The sequence below is a fragment of the Mobula hypostoma genome, chromosome 22 (assembly GCF_963921235.1).
Source record: "Mobula hypostoma chromosome 22, sMobHyp1.1, whole genome shotgun sequence".
Taxonomy (NCBI): Eukaryota; Metazoa; Chordata; class Chondrichthyes; order Myliobatiformes; family Myliobatidae; genus Mobula; species Mobula hypostoma.
This window is the reverse complement of record NC_086118.1, coordinates 28,590,913-28,613,098: the sequence shown is the minus strand read 5'-3', so window position 1 is coordinate 28,613,098 and position 22,186 is coordinate 28,590,913. Positions and strand designations below refer to the sequence as shown.

General features: G+C 39.3%; 1 protein-coding gene across 5 annotated transcripts in view; it reads right to left on the bottom strand.

Moving 5' to 3' along the window:
* LOC134360240 (septin-9-like) overlaps positions 1–22,186 on the bottom strand; it is a 341,520-nt gene that overhangs the window by 35,077 nt on the left and 284,257 nt on the right. For all 5 annotated transcript variants that reach the window (XM_063074342.1, XM_063074345.1, XM_063074344.1 and 2 more), the window contains 3 exons: positions 10,372–10,497; positions 9,042–9,123; positions 6,937–7,074 (listed from right to left, as the gene is read on the bottom strand). In XM_063074342.1, the coding sequence (XP_062930412.1) occupies positions 6,937–7,074; positions 9,042–9,123; positions 10,372–10,497 (346 nt within the window). The remainder of the gene's footprint in view (positions 1–6,936; positions 7,075–9,041; positions 9,124–10,371; positions 10,498–22,186) is intronic.

Here is a 22,186-nt window from a genome sequence, read left to right as displayed (position 1 = left end):
TTTAGCAAAAGCCCATAGGAATCATTAACCTGTTTTTCTCTTTCAGATGGAAACTGGTTCAGCTTGCATTTCCAACAATTTTCTTATAGAGCCAAGCTTCTCCATGTCTGTTTGCTCCCCTGTGACATTCAACCCAATGAAGGGTACAAATGGAAAACTGTAGGTGGAAAGCTTTAGCTGGGAGATCAATCATTGTATGGTTTGGGATTAGGTTGGTTTGGTTAAAAAAGACATTTGAAACATTCAGAGTCATCCTCTGCTTTAAATGAGTTCTGGTGGAGTAGACTTGAGAACTAATCATTAACAACATATATGTAAATATGGAAGATTTATAACTCTTCCAGAATTAATGTTAGAATATAATGCCAAGTTGAACAGTTACAAATGCCAACTTGCTTAGAGATACCATACAATAATAATATAGTTTGCACAGATTCATTCTTCAAGCACAGATGGCTATCCAGTTACAAAAAAAAAATCAGCATTTTGTTAAGTGGGTTGGGCAATATCTTTTTAATCAAACCTTTTCTACATGGTTTCTGTTTGTGCTTGATTTCTTGTTCTAACCCACCTAGAGTTTCCATCAGCCAGATTCATAAATAACTCTTTGATCTCGACATCCTGCTCCTGAATAGTTTTACACTATATATGTTACTTTACATTTCCTTCCTTTGTCCCTATCTACTCAACAAGATAGTGAAAATTTTGCTGTCCTGGGAGGGGCACCAGCAAAAGAAGATACAAATCATATGCATCCTCATTTCTTTGACAAAGGCAACAATTGTTAGTTGAAGATCAGAAGATCCATATAGAATGACAGATTTAAGAGGTCACATTTTGTCATTGCATATTTTAGCTCCTTTCAATTAATGCAAACTGATCCATTATTCACTCCTCGTCGACTACGTCACTAAACATTTAAAATGCTGTGAAATTCTACTCTGAGGCTAGAGAAATCTTTTAGAAATGCTTATTTTCTAGTCATTTTTTGGTTCCATATTGTAAGTGTGAAATCTAGTTTGAATGAATGCAAAATTGCTATTACCCAAGGTAATTATGAAGTTGGTTGTGGTTCAGGGAAAGCTGAACCAAACCTTAGTCATAGATATATCCATGGGATATGGGATGTATCCATAGATATATCCTATGTATCCATTTCAGGAAGGTCAATTTACAATGGTGAGAAGGTAGAATGGTCTGGATTGAACTAGGTAAAGAGACTAAGGGAAAGGTCAGTGAATGAACAGTGATAGACACTTAAAAATCTAGTTAATAAGCCTGAGTTGAAATTTGTCTGAACTAGACAGAATGAAGGATCCAAGAGAAAGATGAACAAGCAAAAGAGATAATGGAGAATATTAGGTCAAAAACTACAGTATATAAAGTGACATGTCACCAGGTCCCAAAGGCCTGCACCACAGGGTTTTAAAGGAAGTAGCTTCAGAGATTGGTATGATTGATTGGGTGTTTATTTAAATGTCAAGACAAAAAGCAGGTAATTATATGCCTGCCAGCTTTACATCCATTGTTGGCAGAATCTGTAGTCTAGAAACAAGGAATAAATTGCCTTTCATTAAGAGATGCTTCTTGTAATCAAACTAAGTTAACATGGTTTCATTTAAATGATGATTTGACAACATTGCTGAAGCTCTTTGAAGATATAACTAACAGAATTAGAGGGGAACATTAAATGTTGTGTATTTGGATTTCAGGAAGACATTTGGCAAGCTTCCATATAAAAGGCTAGTGCACAAGATAAGGGCTCAAGGTTGGGGGAAGTGTGCTGGCATCAATTAAAGGCTATTACACAAAGTATCACAATAAATAAGTCTTTCAGGTTTGAAGATGTAACCCATAATGCCAATGATCAGTTCGTGGTGTGCAATTGTTGGAAATTCATAGTATATTGATGGTCAGAAGAGGGAAGAAAAGTCAAAGGTGTGGAAGTCTCAACGCCAAAATAGATGGGAATTCAGTTCTGATGAGGATATTACAACTCCACAATCAGATAAAGACAGATTGAGAGAATGGGTGAGCATTTGGAAAGCAGACTTTAATGTGGGAAAATGTGAGGTCATGCACATGAGTAAGGGGAATCTAAGGACAGACTAATATCTCAATGGAAAAAAATTGCAGATGAGGCATTCTTTGGTATGAAATGCATAACATTAGAAGGCAGATGTAGTAAGTGATCAGGAAGACAAAGGGCACATTGGCCTGCATTGTAAATTTGAGCTTAGAACCTGGTAAGTACTGTCATGATTGCACAGGCCTCTGGTGAAGCCATACCTGGAGTACCGTGCAGAGTATGGTTCTCCTATTTAATAAAGGATTGACTAGCATCGAAAAGAGGTTCACTCAGGTAATTCCTAACCTGAGGGGAATGAACTCTCTTTGATATGCAATTTTGAGAGAGTTACAGATATGTAGAGGTAAACAGAGGAAGAAATACAGAAACATATCATTCAATCCAGCAGGCTCCTTTTCTAAATAGCTCTTCCCAGAAGTGTCTTGCACCATTTAATTAATGTTTTGCATGCTTCCTACCTATCTGATTGCTTCCTGCAGTTACATCTTTGTGTACAGTACAATATGGTCTGTGTGAATGCCTGCTGAGTTGATTAATAATTGCAACCATCTCAGATTTTTGCTCTATTTGTAATAAGGCAAATAATCAGAACTCCATGTTAATCTTCAGCAGCTTAATCTCAATAGGTTTTACATCACCGCCAGATGACAGCACCTACAGAGCACGTTTCCATCAGAAATGTATCGAAAGGTCAGTCTAGACTTTCACATTAAAGATGCAGGACTTGCATACTTGGATGTCAGTCTCAAGAGGAGAGAGTGCTAGAGCCAAGTGTAGGACAAAAGACATTGGCGGAGTTTATAAAGGTCAATTTCTGAAGAAAGGTCCCCATATCTGAAGCCTTGATTCAGCTGCTTGAAGATTCCAATGAGCAGCTTGATTTTCTTTTCTCAGAACTTTTATTCTAGCTTCCAATCCAGTCAGCTGTTTTGTTCCACCCAAAATAGTTTGCCAAGATGTTATACCATTATACCTAGCTACACCCTTCAATTCATTACACGATATTATCCAGCTGCCCTCTTCTGGACTTTTTCACGTCTGGTTCACTTTTCCAAATTATTATAGTATCTGTGTCTTCTGTTTCATAAAATATAGCTCCACTTAAGATTACAATAACAGTGGATAACAAAGCTAGATTTACGGAGAGTGCTGCCTTTAAGTAATGCGTTGTACCTGTTTAAATGGTGCATGTAGACTATTTGTCCCAATATGACATTACTCTGCACACCATTTAGGCTCAGCTAAATAGCAGGCGACCTCAGGAGCAGCTTTAGGCACAGTTACAGTATCAGCCGGCAACTACATACCAGCTCATCTCACCAACACTTACACAAATGCATTTCAGGCAGACGGCCCAATGTTTCAACATTAATGCTACTATGATTATCTGCAAATAGACACCACCCCGCAGCAATCAAATCCTGGCAGACATTAGATAGGATTTCATACATCAAGTTTTGTTTGGTGTGAGCAAGGGATAGAGCAAAGGAGGTGATATCCTGGAGTTCAAAGGGGTATCTAGGATACCTCTGCACAAAACCCTGGTTAGACCATGCTTGGTGTACAGAGCAGTCTCCGCCCTACACCTTACTGGCCTGGGTTGCTGTGATACAGAGAGCAAGCTGTTGTCCACGAAGTGGGCTTGCCCTCTCCATGCAGCTGATGAGTCCAAATAAACGGCAAAAATTGATACCATTTGGCACCAGTGATGTTGCAGAAGTTGCCAGTCAGTGTTGAGCTCAATGTAGGGCTGCCTTAAGGACTTCAGCTCCATATTTTTCCTTAGGGTTTACTTCTACAGCCTTCCGCCTGAGTGGGGATAGCCGCAAGGCAGCGGAGGTTTGAGATCAGAATTTTCCTTCTCCTAGATGAGCTGCCAACCAGGGCTGATGAACCCAGTCTGTCCAAAGCAACTGGTTTTCAGGTGCCAGTTACCCACCTTTGCCCCTTTTGCTGTCTTGCTGGGCTTAGTAGCTAAGCCACCTGTGAAGGGCAAGAGCTGGACAAGGGCAAGAGTAGAAATGGTTCTACTGCCAGGAGAAAGGGATAAGCTCCCACTGTCTATTAAATGCGCCCAATGGCATGCGTCGCAAATTGCCTCTGACAACCATTTCTACTGACAGGAGAAGTGGCAAAGTTGGGTTACTAGCACTTTAAAACCGGTTGATTCAGATAGATGTGGCTCATCCATGAGAAGAAAGACCAGCCCCCAATCATTGGGTTGCTAGCATTAGTAAATAAGAAATTTCAAAAACCAGGAGAGTGCTCCCTAGATTTTATATGGTTAAGTGACTTGAACAAACTTTTAAGGATAATAAAAAGGTGGACAAGCATTGATTTACATAAATTGAATAATACACTTTATGACAAGCATTTTTGCAGATCATCACTGTTCAACTTTGAGCTTCCAATCACCTGTTACGTTAAACCTCTGTCCCACTTTCTCTCTGTAGTTGGCCTCCTACAATGCTCCAGCAATGCGCAAAGTAGTCCAGAGTAATCTGGAGCAGCCAATCCTCTAATTCCTTCTGGGTCTGCTGCAGCCCAGAGGATTCTACACTGAATTTAATAATTACAGGGAACAACCCTTGTGGCTCTTGTTCAATTTTTTCCTTCCCTTTCCTTCTTCTGTCTCTGACTGGTAATTTTTAAGGTAATTTTTATCCTCACCACTTTAGCCTACACACCACCGACATTTGCTCTATTTTTCTGCAACTTCAAACCCTACAGATTTTCTGTTGAATGCAATCAGGTGGGAGGTACAGGAGCCTGAAGCCATACTCGTCAAAGTTCATTGAGAGCTTCTTCCCCACATCCATCAGGTTCTTGAATCCACCTGTAAAAAACTAACACTACCCTGGACTTCAAGAGTTTCAGGCTGTGTATCTGCAATTAATCATATGCATTTACTGCTGAGGGTAACAGAACCATACTGGGTTTTTTACATTTTCGCACCCAAGATATTGGCAGGCTCAGAGTTACAATGTAGTGTCCTTAAAAAGGAAATACATTTGAGCTATGAAAGGGTGAATGCTGAGCCAGCTGGTGGTGCAATGACATCAGCAAGGGACCTGGGAGTGGAGGTTCCCGGGTTCAAAACCAGTCGCTTTTGCTCCTGAGTACACTTTCCATCCGTGCTGCGTTGAGTGTCGAGATTGCAATTCGACCTCGTAAAATAAAGGGAAAAATACGCGAAAATGTCTGTGTGGGGAGTGGCGCGCCACACAGTCTCTCTCTCACTCCGCGCCTTGTGAAAAGCATGAAAAAGACGTCATGAAAAAGATGCACACGTAGGCGCACACACACAGACGCGCACGCAAGCAGGCACACACCAAAACAAAAAAAAAGAAAGGGTGAATGCAACACATAGCAACTTAACATAATATGATACACAGTTCTTCAGGGAGAATTTTCATAGTCATCTTCAAAATTGTGCCCATGGGATGCTTCACCTTTAAGAGGGCAGGCAAATTAAAGCCTCATCTGAGTGAAATCACTAACCAATGCAGCACTACTATTACTGTTGTCATATCGCCGGCATTTATGCCTAAATTTGTTCTGGCGGATGCAGCAAAGATGCTTGGGAGACCACATCGCCGAGCATCTACGCTCTGTCCGCCAGAACAAGCGGGATCTCCCAGTGGCTGCCTATTTTAATTCCACTTCCCATCCCTATATGTCCATCCATGGCCTCCTCCACTGTCGGAATAAGGCCACACTTGGGCTGAAGGAACAACACTTTATGTTCTGTTTGGGAAGCCTCCAACCTGATGGCATGAACATCACCCCTTCACCATTTCCCACCCCTTGCCCCTCTGTCATATTATCTCCTTGCCCCCCCCCATCACCTCCCTCTGGTGGTCCTCCACCCCCTCACCTTTTTCTTTCTTCCATGGCCTTCTGTCTCTTTCACCAATCAACTTCTTAGCTCTTTGCTTCATCCCTCCCCCTCCAAGTTTCACCTATTGCCTGGTTTTCCTCTCTCCGCTCCCCCACCTTTCAAATCTACTCCTCAATTTTTCCCCCCAGTCCTGCTGAAGTGTTTCAGTCTGAAAAGTCGACTGTACTTTTTTTCCCATAGGTGCTGCCTGGCCTGCTGAGTTCCTCCTGCATTTCGTGTGTGCTGCTCGGATTTCCAGCATCGGCAGATTTTCTCCTGTTTAGTATTAGCCTCATGGCCAATTCCTGAGCATCAAAAGCCAGGGGAGGCCCAGAGATCAGCATCTTCTCACAAGGTCCAGCCAGAAAACAAGAGCTGACTGAAGAATCGGATATTAGGTCTGGACATGCGAGTTAACTACTGAATTGCAAGTCAGTTAACTGCAATTTCAACGTACAGAGAGTTGCATTTAGTTTGCCAGCTTGGACACAGCCAGGAAACTCCCCTCATCCATTAATAGATTCGATAAAAACATGTAGCGAGTCCTAAGGTAAAAAAAAGTCAAAGGTTCTCTTCTTCCAAGGAAATTAAAAACAAAACGTCTGCTGCACAATATAGAATTGAATGGTCTCACTGAGATCTTACGAGTCACAGTAAAGTGAACTTGAGAATTGAGCCTCAAGTCTGAAACATCTAATTTATTTCCTGGGACTACACCCTGGACCTAAGGACTGCACTTCAATTCAGAAGATTTATGAAATGAGTAAAGCTATTATGGTTTTGATACTGAACTGAAGTGTTTTTAAACAGTTACCACCATTGGTATGTATAGCATTTGGAAAAAGTTCATTGGTGTCAATGGAGAACAGGGGCTAGCAGTTTATTGGAGCTGCCAGAAGACATTCTGCAGCTATCCTTTCTCAGAACAGCAATCAATAACACAAACCAGAAGCCAAAAGGTACATACGCGTGCCCAGTTGGAGCAATGAAGTATATACAACAATGTACTCTCGTGTCTGGAATCCGCTTCTTTCTATCGACGGTAAGCTCCTCTTTCAGGTACATCTCATACTGATCATTAATAAACTCTGTGATGGGTTGCCAGCTAAATGGAAAATTAGAAATGCATGATGTAATTAAACAGAAACATAACTGCAGGAGAGTTTTCAAAGCAACTGTTAAACTTGATTTAAAAGTCTAAATTAAAAATAAAATTCAGATTTTCCTTAAAGCTCCTAAAAGTCATGTTTCTTTGATGTGTTTGCTTTATAGTAGTATATTTATTCTCATGAGGAAGAGTGTGGATCAGTCTACAGCAATAATTTCAGAGAGCTGTAAGAATTTAGAGTTTTAAAATTCAGCTTTCCATCCCACACAATATTCTCAAAACTGAGTAATTTACAGCATATTAAAGGGTTTTTTTTCCATCGTTGCTACAATAAACGTCTAAGAGTCATATTTAAAGTAGCTTGATGAAAACTGCGAAGAAAGGAATAATATGTCATTTTAAATTTTTAAAAAGGCAATTGCATTTGGGCCTAATGGTTGTCTTTCTTTACGCTGAAAACAACATTCTGGCTGCTTTGGCCTCAGCACAGGAAAAGATAACAGTAAGTCATGTTTCTCCAACATACCTCAGTTATAACAGTGCAAAATGCTTCAGTGATGCTCTTGCAAATTTCCTTGCAGTATATAATCAGCAAAAGAGTAGACCATTTAACTTATTGTGCCCATGCCAGCCAAGCTGGTGTGTTTATACAGTTCTTGGTTTCTACAGTACTCTTGTTTTCTTGTATTTTACACTTTGACCAATAACCTCAACAACCTGTTGAGGGATTTGTAGACATGCACGTCAGATCCCTCTGTTCCCTAGCTCTTCTATAATGTATTCCACTACCTAGCTTGTGATCCTCAAGTGCATTGGGCTGGATCACGTAGATAGCTGGTGGTCACCAGCTAGTGGCAATGTCTGCACATATTGATCTAGGAACCAGTGCCCTGCGGTCTGGAAGAACATAGTGAACTGGAGGTCAGATTCTAAAGCCTGATTTATACTTCTGTGTTAACTTGATACCGTAACCTACACAAGTGACTTATGCGTGTGGTGAGCATTTATACTTGTGCGTTGGTGTGTCTGCGTCGCTCTGCAATTCACGCACGTCACGCATGCACACACACCTGCCCGTGCAAGGCTTCATGGTCATGGTAGTCTTTCTTGGGGTAAACAAGAAGCGAGCGTCTTTTTTCGTAAAACCGAAATGTGCCCTCCATAATTTCGGAGGTCTGTAAAGCTTTATGGAAAGCATTGCAGCCAGAGTTCCTTCCCTGCCCTTCAGTTGCCCAATGGGAAGCTACTGCAGCATAGGAGGAAATGCGATGGTACCAAGCGGACCAATCACAGCCACTGCGTTCTGTGTTGCCGCGACGCGCAGTTACATTTTGGGAGAGGAGCACATCAGGCTCTGGCATAGGGATCCGCGTCGGCTCTGCATAGGGTTTGCGGTGACGCAGTTCTTACGGCGTCACGTTGACGCATAAGTATAAATCAGGCTTAACAGCTTGCACAGAAGTAGAAAGAGGGTGATAAAACCTCGGCACTAAATACATGCAGGCAAATGGTTTTTGGCCTAATGAAGCACATCAGGTAAATAAACAAAGAATAATTGTGGGAACTAGAAGTATCTTTTGGGAATAAACCTATCTCAATTACCTTTGAGTCAATAATACAATCAGGAGTATCAAAAGGCCAGAGACAATCTTGCCTGTAGTTCTGAGTGTTCACACTGCCAAGTTACTGCCCTTCAGACTTGTTCTCCAGAATATTAGTCACGGTCAGATTTAAATGCAACTTGCTACAATAAAACAGCTGACCTTCCTCCAGCAATGGTGCTAGAAATACATGATTCATAGTCCCTGCTGTTTAGCCACATGTTCGATCTGCAAGGTATATCTTCCCCTCTGGCAATCTGCATGTGGTTCAGGCGATGACATTGACTGCAACTATAATTGGGTAATGCTGATTCCTTTTTTTTGCCTGATGCAAAGATGCACCAGGCAGACACAGATACTCACCAATTCTCATTGTTTATTTGGTCACCAAATCCTGGGGTATCAATTACTGTTAGTTTCATTCGGACCCCCTTTTCTTCAATATCTGCAAGAAATGGGATTGGTTTGAAATGGATTAAATCAAGTCGATCAAATCAATACTGGGCAATAATTACATACTTCCAGTGGCAACATTGTGCTGTAGACGGAACCAGTTAAGAATGAATCAGAACCTCTACTTATTTTCACTTCGACCTCTGCAGATTTGCCTTTTTCGAGTCTAATGTTACTGATCTGTGCAAATTTTAGTGGCAGGACCTTGTGTGATATAATGCTGTCATACGGACTGGTCAGAACAAGGCCTGTCCATAAAGCAGTGTAAAAAGAACGACAGCCAACCAAGTTAGAAGCCCAGGCTTAAGTCAGATGTCAAATGCGTGAAACACTTCTGCCTGGCGTGGTAAACACATGGGGAGAACCAACTGCAGGTCCCACTTAGATCTCACATCATCCTAACGTGGAAATTATCTCTCCAGTCCTTCACTGTCAATGGGTATCAATCCAGGAACTCCGAATTAAAGATCCCCAAATGAGTTGCTGTGTATTTGCAGTGCAAGGTTCAGCCACTTTGCAACTCAAAGTCATGTTTCCCTGCACATTAAGTTGAATTTATCAAGGGCTGCATTCATAATTGCAGGGCAATCCGGGTTGTACTGCATAGGGGAGGGAAGCCCGTACATACGTGAGCTCACTGTTAAATTCAGGGGTGTTTATGTTTGTCCTGGCATGCATCAAGGTGTGTGTAGTTGGTCTTGAGGTATTTAGATATATTGTCAGGTAACATTTTTCCCCTTATCATAGAAGTATTACCCGTTGTGTGGACACCAATGCAAGCTACAGGCTCATAGGATGCAGTAAAGCCTTGGCTGATTGTTAGTTCAAATGCCTTAACGAATGCATGTTTTCATGCACTAGTTAGTACATCTGCAGTGTGTAAGACAAGCCAATAGAACTATTTTGTCCTGTATTTTAAAAAAAATTAAAGGAGTTCTAGCAGATGATACCTATGCCATCAAGGATTTTAGCATCTTTGTTGATCGTATTTCATTCTCCGAAACTCATGTCAATGACTGCACCAGCTTTGCCTGCAACCTTCAGCTCCCCCAGCCCCACAACATCCTGGAAAGGCAATTCATTCCCAGCTCCTTCGGCTGCTACTGTGAACAGACAGCAAAAAGAAGGACAACACATATCCATACTCGGACGCTGCCATCGGAACCCAACATTGGACAAACAAGTGCAATAGCTTCACTGGGTAAATACACGGACTAATTAATCACAGAAGTGAACTCACCATGGCTGATCGATTTCATTTCAACTGTTTGGGGAATCCGTTCCTCATTTCCTTCGATAGATTTACGGCTAACTTTGGATTTGAATAGGGTGTTTATTAATGTGGACTTTCCCAACCCGCTCTGACCTGAGTATGAAAGAAACGTGATAATATTCAAATCATGTTCACAAGCCTATATAGGAGTGAATCATATAACAAATATTATATTGTAGTTATCTACTTAACTTCTGTATTTATATATTCTACAGAAAGTGATGGATATAGCCCAGTCTATCCCAGGCAATGCCCTCCTCACAATTGAGTACATTTACATTGAGCACTGCCACAAGAAGGCAACATCCAGCAGCAAAGACCACACCATACAGGCTATGCCCTCTTCTCACTACTACCACTGGGCAGGATGTCTCACACCACCAGGTTCAGGAGTAGTTACTATGCTTCAACTATCAGGCTCACGAACCGGTGTAGTAAGTTCAATCTCGACTATTCTGAGCTGATTCTATGACGTACTCACTCATGTTTCAAGGAATCTTTACAACTCGCGTTCTCAGTTTGTTTTTGCACAGTTTGCCTTCTTTTGCACACTGGCTGTTTGTCAGTCTTCGTTTAGGAGAGTTTGTTTTTCATAAACTCTATTGTATTTCTTTTTTTCCTATAAATATCTGCAAGAAAATGAACTTTGAGATAGCATATGGGAACATATATGCACTTTAATAATTTACTTTGAATGTTGATCATTATCTGTCCCATTTTAGAAGAGCTATAGAATAGAGTCATATAATGACAGCATCGAGACAGACTCTGGCCCAACACATGGTGCACATCAAGATGTGTTTGCCTGTATTTGGCCCACATCTCCCTGAACTCTTCCTATCCATACACCCATCCAAATATCTTTTGAATGTTGTTGATGTATCAGCCTCAAGCATTTTTGCTGTATGAAGAAATTGCACTACAGGTTTCTCGTAAATCTTTCATCTCTTTACTTAATGCTTTGGCCTCTAGTTTTTAACTCCCCTTCCCTTGGGGATAAAAAAAGACTAGCACTCTCTATGTCCCTCACAATGTTATATACCTCTATACAAAACAAATAGTCCTCTGTCAGAACTAAAATGGGACAAATCTATTGGCATTAACTTTCTAAACTATATGTAATTCTTCATGGCAAACCATTAACTCTTTGCAATAAGTTAAAGGTCAAGTATGTTTTAATGATATTAAATTATTTTAGCCAATTTAAGATTCAGACTGAATTACTTAAAACATACTAATAGAAAAAAGAATATTCCAGCCACCAATAACATTTTTTCCACAGGCCACAAACAGGGGACCATGAGTTACTTTCATTACAAATTTCAACCCTTGAAATAAAACTTTTTAAAAATTCTTTTTACCCCTGGACCACTAAGAACAAAAAGCGAGTTCATTCTCACTTGTTAATTCCAGCTCACAACTTCCCATAGCCAAAAAAAAGGCTTGATTAAAGAATTGTTGCCTGATTCAAAATGATAAGGTCATGAGCTTAAATGTGAAGGCTTGTGCAAAAATTATCTATGCAGACATTTTACTGTCAATCTAAACCAATGTTGCATCAGCTGATGTGCCACTTATCACAAGATTGCAAAGGCAGGCTCTGTTAGTCCTCTCAGTTATGAGAGATCAATTGCAATGTTCAAAACACAATGTTCCTTGTGTTTATGCGATATTTATCTTTGCAACACTAAAATGAAGATAATCGGTCACCATTTCACTACTGATAGCAGCATTCCCCTACAATGCAGCAAATTATTAGTGTCCTAAGGCTATAGAAGGACTGAATTAAAGTCTGTGTACCATTTTTTCCCTTTTGCTCATAATAGCATGAATTGTCTGATTATTTTACTTATCCATATTTCATCTCTGAACAGATGTTATCAAACTCCTCTTCCAACGAGATTGGAAATTGCACCACCCACAATTAGTTTCCTTTGCACAGGGTTGTTCATAGACTCCCAGTTTACATTTGCTATATTTTAATTAAGTGTCTTAATGAAATATCACGTTGTCTAACTTAAATAAAGACATTGTGGTTTTTCTTAAAAATGTTTACATCAATGTTCTTTTTATAATTTAACTGGCAGTTTTAGTAGAAGTTTTCCTTGCCAGTGAGTTTGGATTTGTGCCAAAGTAAAAGCCGGTATAGTGATAAACAAACACAATGGGGTTACATCAAATATTTATAATGAATGAAAAATGAATATTCATTGGCCCAGATTGCACTCAATTTTATTAAAAGCCCAACCTTATTATCACCATTCTAGCATCTGCTAGCCACACTATTTATAATTGGCAGCAACATGATCAGACTGAAGCTTTGGGTCTGCAACTGGCCCATGAGCAGAGGGCTGCAGGTGGTAACCAATGTTCTGGGTGTTACAGTTTGAGATCCTGCCTTCAGTGCTGTAACAGTGGCATGCAAATAAAAGTTTCATTGTCTTTAAACAAACCAAATCATCAGAGAAATTCTTAAAGATCACGTTTTTCAAATAACTTTAAGTTGAGATCAGAATATTTTGCGAATGAACATTAAACTGTTATTAAATAGTTTAAATATTATGCTGAGAAATAAATAAAAAATGTAAACAGATTAAATTACTTTTTTTAATTAAGGTCACTGACCTCCATTCAAGTGAATGGACCCATGCTTTGGCTCAAGCCCCTCACTCCAGCAGATTCCCCACATTAGTGCACAGGAACAAGAGATTAGACTATGCAGACATAGTCACTACAGTTGGCTGTCAGTGTCATTCAATTATAAACACATATTTCATAATTCAGCATAGCTGAAAATAATCAGCTTCCCTCCTGTAGATCATGCTAAATTTAATCACTACAGTAAAAGAAGACTTCTAATTGTGTGTTTTTTTCTGTTTATTGCATTTGTTTAGAAGTTGGCTCCAAATTCAAAGGCCACATTCCAACATCGAGCAGAGACTCTGCGGACAACACTCAGCTGCCAAGTGAATCCTGCTTACTCTACTAATTTAATTGGACAGGCTTACAAAAGTAAGTTTGGGTAACCAGGACATTTCTCGGAGAGTAACAAGGAAATTAAAAATGATATGTAATGAAAGTATAAAGCTACCTAAATTAGTTGGCATCAACTGTTAGGTCAGCAATGCTTTCAATGACAGAAAAAGAGGAAGAAACTCAAAATGTCTTTAGAAGTTCACTGCAGGGTACTCTTAATTTCATATTCTTTCCCCAAGTTATTGCATGCATATACATTATACAGTTTCCAAAAGCTGCTCAGTTCCCATCAAAACCTAGACATTGATTAAATTGAGCTGTGACCCAAATAATACAACTTTCCTGTATTCACACTCCAACGCCTATTTGACACAAGCAAGATGTTGTGACACTGAAAAACTAATTTAAAATAGTCATAAAGTAATACAAATTTCAAACAAAGCATTCAAACAATATTTTGCAGTATATTAGACATCGTAACAGGCAATTACTTATGCCCACATATGAAAACCACTTTTATTGCCATCATAAACAACACAAGACAATTTTAAACCACTGGAGCCTGAGATATTAAACCTGGTAGGAAACACTGTCCCTGAAGGCTGCAGATTAATTTTTGGGTCAGTCCCACATTGCTAAACACTCTTTGGAATATACTTCAGGTCACCATAAAAGGCAAAACATCAACTGAAAGATCTAAACACTCCGGGTTGACAACGATTATATGACTCATGCTGGGGATTAGGTATGCAATACCTTGACTTCAAGCAGTAATGGATACAATAGATTACATTTGGAGTTGCCATCCCATTTTGAATATCTATCAAAGATAACTTCTTGATTTCAAAAAAAATCTTCTTCAGGTGATGCAATTCACTTATGCTTTTCAGCATTACTAATTTTTTTTAAATCTCACATTTATAATGATAAGCATTTGATTTTGTTCTATATTCTACTTACAAAGGAGACATGGCTGCTGTGATTATATACGATTGCATTTATTCTTTGGAAGCTGTGCATGTAGAAATCTTGCGTTGTAAAAGATACAATTTGGTATAATTTTGTAAAACAGTTGCCTGATTATTTATTGCCTCATATTAAGAATGGAAGGCACTGTAATTCTTTCAGCTTCTTGGCTCCTGTCCAAGGCACACTAATTACAGAGCGTTGGAACACATCCAAAGCATGCAGTATCCGTTAATGCAGTTGTGAATAAATTAGCCCAGTTTTAAGACCTGAGATTACAGGAAAATTTCACATTGCCAATAAATTATCCTTTCTTTGAATAGGACTTGTTTGCCTTCTGCATCTTAACGAAGATCACAGTCTTCTCTTCAAGTATATCTGCCTTCATCAAACAGCTAATGGCCTCTGGCTAAGTAAAGAAGATTGCGGGATGGTGATACTAGGAAGTCTCCAGAAAGGCTGCAGCTATATTATTTTACTTGCATTCATTACATTTTTGACAGATGGGACATATGGCCCCTGTGTTGAGGCTAAAAGACAAGGCAGAATATAGCTAGAAGTCTGGACTTTACCCTGTAATGGGTACTAGTTCTAAGATCTATGCAAGATTTGTGATTAAAAAAAAACCTCAGTAATAAAGCAGTCAGAGAAGGAATTAATAAAAATGTCAAAAGTAATGAAAAGTAGGATTAAAATAATAACTGAGTAAACATTCTTAATGGACATTTACAAATATGCATGAGTCACAGATTCAGAGAAAACTATACTGCAGAAACAGGCCCTTTGACCCACACAGTCCATGCTTAACCATTAATCAGCCGAATCCCATCGACCTGCACCCAGACCATAGACCTCCATAACACTCCCATCCATGTACCTATCAAAATTCCTCTTAATGCTGAAATCAACCCTGCCTCCACAACTTGCGCAGGCAGCTTGTTCCACTCTCAGCCCCCTCTGAGTGAAGATCCCCTTAAATCTTTTAGCTTTCATCCTTAACCCAAGACCTCCAGTTGTAGTCCCACCAAACCTCAGTGAAAAAAATCCTCCTTGCATTTACCCAATCTATACCCCTCATAATTTTGTATACCTCTATCAAATCTCTCCTCAATCTTATAAGTTCTAAGGAATGAAGGCCAAATTTATTCAACCACTCCCTATAACTCAGGTCCACCAGTCCAGGCAACATCATTGTAAATTTTCTCTGCACGCTTTCAATCTTATTTATATCTTTCCTGTAGGTAGGTGACTAGAACTGGACACAACACACCAAATTAGGCCTCACCAACATCATACACAATTTCAACATTACATCCCAACTCCTGTATTCAATACCATTGATTTATGAAAAACATTGTGCTAAAAGCTATCGTTTTAAGCCTTCCTACCTGTGACACCACTTTCTTTTTTTTTAATTTTATTTTTATTTGGATAAGGAGTTCACAATTATCATGTACTTTTTTCACACATATAACTTTTTCCATTTTTTTATATGTATAAAACTACAATTATTTATACATTCTTAAGTACACATTGAGATGATATAAAAGCAAACTAAACATTTAAATAGATAATTATGTACTGTGGTAAATCTACCCTATTAGGCTAAGTAATGAAATTAGTTGTTAAGAAAAATGGTAATAATAGTTTCCGTACAACCCTTCTGGACCATTTCCACTGGTCCAAAATGTCGCATACAAGCCTATATACCAACCATTGTAGGTGCTTATATCCCAATTTGTTCGTGCTTGTTCCTGCCTGCAGACATAATTATCCAATCCCTATGTACTTATTTACTTAATTTTTTCATTTTTTTTTATCCCTTTCCCAAATCTTTCCCTTTACTTGTGTTAATTCTCTATTTTCCAAAAAAAAACAACAAACATTTAGACTAGGGGTGCTTACGTTAGCAATATTACTGTGTTGATGAGAAGAGCAATATAAATCATTAGGAGAGTCATCTAAAGTCTGCTCGCATTGGGGTTATATATTCAATCCATTTATTCCAGATTTGATAAAATGTTTCTTTAGGAATTATAAATCTATGTTCCCAGATCTCTTTGTTCTACCACTCTCCTCAGTGCCCTACTGCTCACCACGTGATGCCTACTCTGGTAGGTCCTTTTGAAGTGCAAAACCTTATATTTGTTGGCATTACATTTCATCTGCCATTTTTCAGCCTATTTTTCCAGCTGGTCCAGATCCCGCTGCAAGCTCTAATAGTCTTCCTCACTGTCCAGTACAACCCCCAGTCTTGGTGTCATCTGCAAACTTGCTGATTCAGTTTACCACAATATCATCTAGATTGTTGATATAGATGACAGGCAACAGCAGACCCAACACCGATCCCTGCAGCACACCACTAATCACAGGCCTCCAGTCAGAGAGGCAAACATCTACTACCACTCTTTGACTTTTCCCGCAAAGCCAAAATCTAATCCAATTTACTACCTCATCTTGAATTCCAAGTGACTGAACATTCTTGATCAACCTCCCATGCGGGAACTTATCAAAGGCCTTGCAAAAGTCCACGTAGAGAACATCCACTGCTTTGCCTTCATCAACTTTCCTGGTAACTTCCTTGAAAAGCTTTATAAATTGGATAGATATGACTTACCATGCAGAAAGCTTGTTGACTATCCTTACCAAGTCCCTGGTCCCTTTATATATCCAGTCTCTTAGAATATCTTCCAATAACTTTCCCAATGCTTATGTCCGGCTCACTGTATCCATCTCCCGAGTAAGTCATCATCATTATGTGTCATGTTGTCCGATGTAGATCATCATTGTCCCATGACCATGCTTGTTCTTGGCAAATTTTTTTACAGAAGTAGTTTGCCATTGCCTTCTTCTGGTTAAGTGTCTTTACAAGATGGGTGACCCCAGACACTATCAATACTCTTCAGAGACAGTCTCCCTACCTTCATGTTTGCATAACCAGAACATGTAATATGCACCAGCTGCTCACACAACCATACACCACTTACTCCCATAGCTTCATCTGACTCTGATTGGCAGTGGGGGAAGGGGGTTTTGCTAAGTAGATGCTACACCTTACCCAAGGGTGACGTGCAAGTTAGTAGAGGAAAGGAGCACCTCACACTCCCTTTGGTGGAGATGTATCTACAACCCACCACCCAAGTAAATACAGATGCAAACAAAAGCATTTAAGATCTCCCCCATCTGTTTCAGCTCCATGCATTGATTACCACTCTGATCTTTCAGAGCACCAATTTTATCCCTTGACATCATTTTACTCTTAATACTGTATATCTGTACAAGCCCTTAGAATTCTTCTTCACGTTGTATGCTAGATCAACCTCATGCTTTCTTTTAGCCCCTCTGGTTTCCTTAAGTGTTCTCTTACACTTCTTATACTCAAGTACCTCATTTGATCCTGCCTGCTACATCTGCTGTGCACCCTCCTTTTTTTTTAACCGGGCCCTCAATATCTTTCAAAAGCCCAGGTTCCCTAAACCTGTTACCCTTGCCTTTTATTCTGACAGGTACATACACTGTATTCTGATAATTTCACTGTTGAAGGTCACCCACTTAACAAGTATACATCCGACTGAAAACAACCTATTCCAATCCACATTCGCCAAATCCTTTCTGGTACCTTCAAAATTGACCTTCTCCAATTTAGAACCTCAACCCGAGGACCAAACGTGTCCTTTTCCATTACTTCCTTGAAACTAATGGCATTATGATGCAAAGTGTTCCTCTGTACAAACTTCTGTCACCTGCCCGGTGTTATTACTTAACAGGAGATCTAGTATCGCTCTCCCTCTCTGTCTAGTTGAAACTTCTATGTTTTGATTAAGGAAACTTTCCTGAGCAGATTTGACAAATTCTTTTCTATCCAGCCATTTTTACAGTGTGGAAGTCCCAATCAATATACTGAAAGTTAAAATCACCTACTACCACAGCCTTATGTTTCTTGCAACAGTTTGCGATCTCTACAAATATGCTTCTCTAAATCCTGCAGACTGTTCGGTGATCTTTAGTGATATAATCCTATTAACATGGTCATATATTTCTTATGCTTCAGTTCTAACCATAAAGCCTCATTAGGCAAGCTCTAAAGTCTGCCCTGACTGAACACTGCCATGACATTTTTCCTGACTAGTAATCTCCTTGAGTCCCTCCCAGTATATCACATCTAAAACAACAGAACCCCAGAAGACCGAGCTTCCAGTCCTGCCCCTTCTAAGACCAAGTCTTACTAATGGCTATAATATCATAATTCCACATGCTAATCCATGCCATAGTTCATCCACCTTTCCTACAATACGCCTTGCATTGAAATATACACATCTCAGAACATTAGTCTCACTATGCTCAACCTCTTGAGTCCTGACTTTGTACGTAGGCTTAACAACATCTTTCTCTACAACCACTCCACTAACTGTTCTGGTGCACTGGCTTCTAGCCTCCTGCAATTATAAACCCCTATGTAGCACTAGGAAACTTTCCCTCTAGGATATTGGTCCTTTTCAATGAAGAAATACAAGAAAAAATTCTCTCCTAATAAAGACACTGCAAGATCAAGGAGTACTTGACTGGAAAATCATGCTCAAAACAATCAAGTCTTTGGGAAATAAAGAATGCTCATCCTAGAATATTGCTATGGAAAAAATTCTCTGGAGCACTGACAATTACCTTGTAATTCCTTGCTCACTGAGGTAAGCAGAGGATATGACTTTAGAAAATTAGATTTGTGGCACTGATGTTCAAAAAAGAATGTCAAACAGACAAAGACAATTGCATTTTCCTTATTCTTAAATCAGTTCCACACAATACAATGGAATGTATCAACAGATGCTCGCAAGGTACTTGGGACAATGCTATCAAATGTAATGCAAATCCATATGCATTGAGCAGTTTAGAATGCTACCTGTGCAACTTCCCACAGGTGACAATCTAAATCAAGCCCAATAACATAGTGCAGCTTGGAATTTACTATTACTTGTTTTTCATGCACAGCTAAAAATTAAATGACAAGCTGTGAAAATTCTCGTTAAATGATGGGATTAAAAACTCAATAGTAGAAACGATCCCAATATACAGTCCAATGAATCTGTATGTCTGAAGATATCATCAGATGTATTGTCTTGGAAAAGGAAAAGGATCCTATTTCACTGATTAGTAAGGTTACAGGGAGAAGGCAGGAAAATGGGGTTTGAAAGGAAACATAAATCAGCCATGCTCAAAAAGCAAAGCCAAAATGGTCTCTACTTCTTCTCCTATACCTTATGGTTAATCTGTTGATTCACATGGTTTATTCTGTGTCAGAAGGAATTTGGTGGAGCTAGCTTCTGACTTTGAACAGACTATCAGGTACACTGAGAATATACTAATGATAGTCAATGGCCAATCAAGGTTCATGGCTTGGATCTGCTATGTGTAGAGAAGAATGGTTTCCTTTGCCCATGCATGGCTTCTAAATGAGGTTGTTTTGTCATAAGGAGAAAATATTGCCTTAAGGGAAGCTCTGGTCTGTCGTCTCCAGTACATTCTTTCAGAATCAGCATTTAATATCACTGACATATACCATAAAATTTATTGTTTTGCAGCAGCAGTACATAGCATTACATAATAATAAAAACAATAAATTACAATAAGTATATATAAAAAATTTAATTAAGCAAGTAGTCAGAGAAACCTACTGGCTATTGATGGAGTAGCAGCGTTTTTATAGTTATTCCTACTATCCTTAATTTACTGTTTTCAACTTGTTTTGAAAACTTACTTTTAAACACAATATTGTTTTATGATGAGTCGTGCCAAAGCTACTAAAAAAGAAGAGGACTCTGCTGTAACTTTGGAATCTACTATGGAGACACTTCAGAAACATAAAAATGAACTTTCGGAGGAGTTCCAGCAGAAATTCTGGCAACTCAGCGCTGAATTTATACAAATGGATGTAAAATTGGATCCCATTCAAAAAGCTTTAAGTGAACACAATAAACGGATAAAACAGAATGAAGACACTTTGACGATGTTGAATGCAAAGAATGGTGACCTGGAAAAGATCTGTGATAAACAGTCAAAGGTTAATGAAACATTAAGACAGAAGATTATCGACTTAGAAAATAGAAGCAGAAGAAATAATTTACGTATTCTGGGTTTTAAAGAGTTAATGGAAGGCAATCAGCCTTCGAAATTTTTTGCAAACCTTTTGGCTAATTTATTTCCGAATATTTTAAAATCTCTACCTAAAATAGACCGAGCTCATAGATCGCCAGTACCAAGACCTCCTCCAGGTGAACGACCCAGTTCAGTGATAATTTGTCTTCATGACTTTCAAACAAAAGAACTTTTAATTCGTGAATCTCATCGGAAAGGTATGATTGATTATGAAGGCCAGAAGATCAGAATTGTGGAGGATTTTTCACGCGAGTTGTTGAATGAATGCTTCAAGTTTAAAAAAGTTATGTCAGAGTTGTATAATAAAGGTTTTAAACCCTCTCTTCGTTACCCTGCTCGTCTTAGAATCATTTTGAAAATTGGCTCTCAGAAATGGTTCCATTCGACTCAAGAGGTGCACGATTTCTTAATTTCCGAATCAGTATCAGAAGTTTAACTGTTCAATAATTCCCTACATAAATCTGTTGCGTCTGCCTGATGGATCCTCTTTTTAGAACCCCAGTCTAACTGATCATTACTTTCTTTTATGAAGAATTGTTCTTTTTTACTTTTGGTGTACCTTCATATCTAATTTTTTTGTACTTTTATTTCTTTGCTTAGAAAATTAAGGACTTAACATTAGTAAGTTTTCATTGAGTTAATACTTTCCAAATTAATATGTCCTGAATTTTCTTAGTTCTTTTGAATATTTTATACTATATTTTTTAATAGGTTTAATTTTGCCCTGTTTTTTGTTGTGTCTTGTTGGAATGCAGTAGGCCTTGGAAATTTTTTGGAGCTCAGCCAGTAGATTGTTTTGGGAGGGTAATGTTGGTAGGTTTAGCTGTCTACTGCCCCTTGGTTGACTTTCATTTTTGGGTAGGGGGTGGGGGTGGGTTTTTTCTTTTCCATCAGCTGTTTGATTCTCTGAGCTTCATTTGTTGCTTGGTTACTTGATCTTAAAGCTCATTGTTTGGATTTAATATAAATTCCAGCAGTTTTTATTCTAACCTCTCTTTTAAGGAATATTAGTTAGTAGTAATTCAGTTTCTTATGTTCAACATAATGTAGTGTCTGATACCAATAAGCGTTTTGTTACAGTGTCAGGGAAATTAGATAATAAATTAATGGTTTTTGCTAATTTGTATGCCCCGAATACAGATGATCCAGGTTTTTTGGAATGCTTTTTTTTCGCTTTTACCAGATGTAAGGCTTCCCTTCCTCCACTATCACTGCTCTCAGGATGAGGCTTTTCATTCCAGGATGAGGGAGATGTCCTCATTTTTTAAAGAAAGGGGCTTCCCTTCCTCCACTATCAACTATGCTCTTAAACGCATCCCCATTTCACGCACATCTGCTCTCACTCCATCCTCCTGCCACCCCACTAGGAATAGGGTGCCCCTGGTCCTCACCTACCACCCCACCAGCCTCTGGGTCCAACATATTATTCTCCGTAACTTCCTCCACCTCCAACGAGATCCCACCACTAAACACATCTTTCCCTTCCCCCCTCTCTGCTTTATGCAGGGATCGCTCCCTACGCAACTCCCTTGTCCATTCGTCCCCCCCATCCCCTCCCACTGATCTCCCTCCTGGCACATATCCTTGTAAGCGGAACAAGTGCTACACATGCCCTTACACTTCCTCCCTTACCACCATTCAGGGCCCCAGACAGTCCTTCCAGGTGATGCAACACTTCACCTGGGAGGCG